This window comes from Berghia stephanieae, chromosome 1 (genome assembly GCF_034508935.2).
Source record: "Berghia stephanieae isolate SIO BIC M18660-M18661 chromosome 1, UCSD_Bste_1.3, whole genome shotgun sequence".
In the NCBI taxonomy this organism is placed as follows: domain Eukaryota; kingdom Metazoa; phylum Mollusca; class Gastropoda; order Nudibranchia; family Aeolidiidae; genus Berghia; species Berghia stephanieae.
Window position 1 is genome coordinate 4,348,773 of NC_088360.1, and position 2,404 is coordinate 4,351,176.

Consider the following 2,404-nt stretch of genomic DNA (forward strand, 5'->3'; position numbering starts at 1 on the left):
CACAAAGTTGAGTCTCTTGAGTCCTTTACTCACATGGAGGTACTTGCTGTGTCTTCTATCCCCTCTTATCTGTTTTCCAATTGCCTTCTGTCTTTGTGTTGGAATGAGATTGCTTGGTTTTGTCCTGACCTTGGTCGGATTCCTTGGCTGAGAGGGAAACAGTCGAATGTATAGTTATTGCTTTGGGAGATGATATTTTTTTCCTTGTAAATCATCTCTCTGTTATGTACTGTATTATGTTTTATTTACATGTTATGTTTGATTTGTTAACATTTGAGTGTATTCCTCTTAGTGGGGACCTGTGTTTGTGTCTGGATGAGACTTTTAGGTGATCTCAAACTAAGTACTTTGATGGCGTGCTCTTGGAATCTACATCTGTTTCGTATTTGAACAAATTCCCCTTTGTCTTACCTTTTCTTGTGTGCTTTAATTGAATTCTATAACTTTTTACTATCCCATTTCTTCCTTTTTACTGGCGCTGATATGACCTTAATGTGTTGCAAGCGCCGTAAAACCCTTAAAAACAAAAACAAAACATCACCGGACTCGTGTGTAAAATGAGAACCTGGCAAGTGACAACAGCGTTGTCTATGTCGAAACACTTTAAAAAATTGTAATATTCCCTTACTGGCATCGCGTCTCGCCCTCCATGTTAAGTATTTCTGTTGGCTTGGCACCCCTTGTAAAACACTTCGAGCCCATTTAGTGGATATTGCTCTATATTAAAGCTCAATTTTCCCATCATGTCAAAACGGTGTCAATATAACTCCAGAAAACAACAGAGAATAGAAACTTCGCGGCGGCGATGGGGGCTCGAACTCGTCGTATTATAGCTCATATGGTAGAGTCACAATCTCCCCGGCCAGGCGGAGTTGTCGTACCAGTAAGATCGCGGGTTCGAGCCCCCATCGCCGCCGCGAAGTTTATATTCTCTTTTGTCTTCTGGAGTTATATTTACACCGTTTTAACATAGTGGGAAAAAATGAGCTTTAATATAGCGCAATATCCACTAAATGGGCTCAAAAATCTTCTTTCCTACTCACTTCATAATTCTTGTTTTTATCAACATAAGTGCCAGGTCCACTCACTTTTTCTTAGCCAATATAACTCGTAGCTTCATTATTTTATAATAATTTTTATTTATTTTTTAAAATTTCCCCAGCTTTCTCATCGTCTTGCCTGCTTCGTGCTCAGCTCTACTCCAAAAGAAAATTCCTGTCTACCCGAGACATCTTCGACCTGATTCGGAACACGGACAAGACTCGCTTAGACGGGACAGTTTCTCTGACGTCATTGGAGCGACATGCGGACCAAGTTTGCGAGGCCATCCTGTGTTGTGAGGAGATGGAGCAAGGATATATAAATAAGGAGACACACAGTCTAGTCTAGAAAAACCCCATACCCAAACCTAAACTATGGGGCAGCGGTGTGGCTCAGCGGAACGGTCTTTGCTTCGTATCTAAAAGGTACCGAGTTCGACTACCCGCCTCGTTGTGTGGCCTTGAGTAAGTCACCGCGCCCTAGCTCAATTTGTGGCTCTGCCCTGCGGCTGACGCCTGGGTTATTCCAGTCTTCCCTTGGAATAGACCCCAAAGTCAAATTTCCCCTTGGGGATGAATAAAGGGAGTTTATTTATGTTATCAACTATTCAACTACCGTCAACGTCGGGGTTTCTCAAATCTTTCGAATTTAATCAAAATAACCCATGCCTACTTTATAAAATAAAGTGCGCAGTCAGTGAACATCTGTGACGACTCGCCTTGAAATATAACAAAATTATGTCAGAGTCGTTTAGAGGCTAGAGGCTGAATTTATACTCGCATAATCATAGGACAAAAAAAACCAACACACAACCCATGTTTTAAATTTTGGACAGAAAATTCGTCCTTCATAATATATATATATATATATATATATATATATATATATATATATATATATATATATATATATATATATATTGATTGATTAAAAAGACCTTAAACTTCTAAATCTTGTAAACAATTATTTAACATCTGCAATGATCTACTTGGACGTGAAAGATGCACTTCATTACCATCTACAACCAATCAAAGAGACTTGCCAGACACATTTGTCAACTTTTTTAAAGACAAAATCCATAACATTCGTTCAGAACTAGATCGGCATGAACCATTTATAGATACAAATACATTCTGTGGTACCCCTTTAGACAAGTTCCAACCAGTTTCACCTAGTTTCATAAACGAGTTGATAAAAAAAGCCCCCATTAAATCCTGCGACCTTGATCCCCTACCAGCACAGCTTTTGGCCAGCTCCATCGATACATTATTACCATCCATTACATCAATCATAAATACATCCATACTGACTGGCGAAGTTCCATCGTGCTTTAAAAGTGCCCTCGTCAAACCACTTCTGAAGA

At 39.4% G+C, this 2,404-nt stretch overlaps 1 protein-coding gene across 3 annotated transcripts in view; it reads left to right on the plus strand.

Moving 5' to 3' along the window:
- The window catches only part of LOC144966330 (uncharacterized), a 165,680-nt gene extending 163,773 nt beyond the window's left edge, over window positions 1–1,907 (plus strand). For 2 of the 3 annotated variants that reach the window (XM_078902643.1, XM_078902662.1), the window contains one exon: window positions 1,163–1,415. In XM_078902643.1, coding sequence (XP_078758769.1) covers window positions 1,163–1,389 — 227 coding nt within the window. In that variant the 3' untranslated portion in view covers window positions 1,390–1,415. Of the gene's footprint in view, window positions 1–1,162 lie in introns of all 3 variants that reach the window. The other variant, XM_078902653.1, reaches the window with a different exon arrangement.
- The last annotated feature ends 497 nt before the right edge of the window (window positions 1,908–2,404 follow it).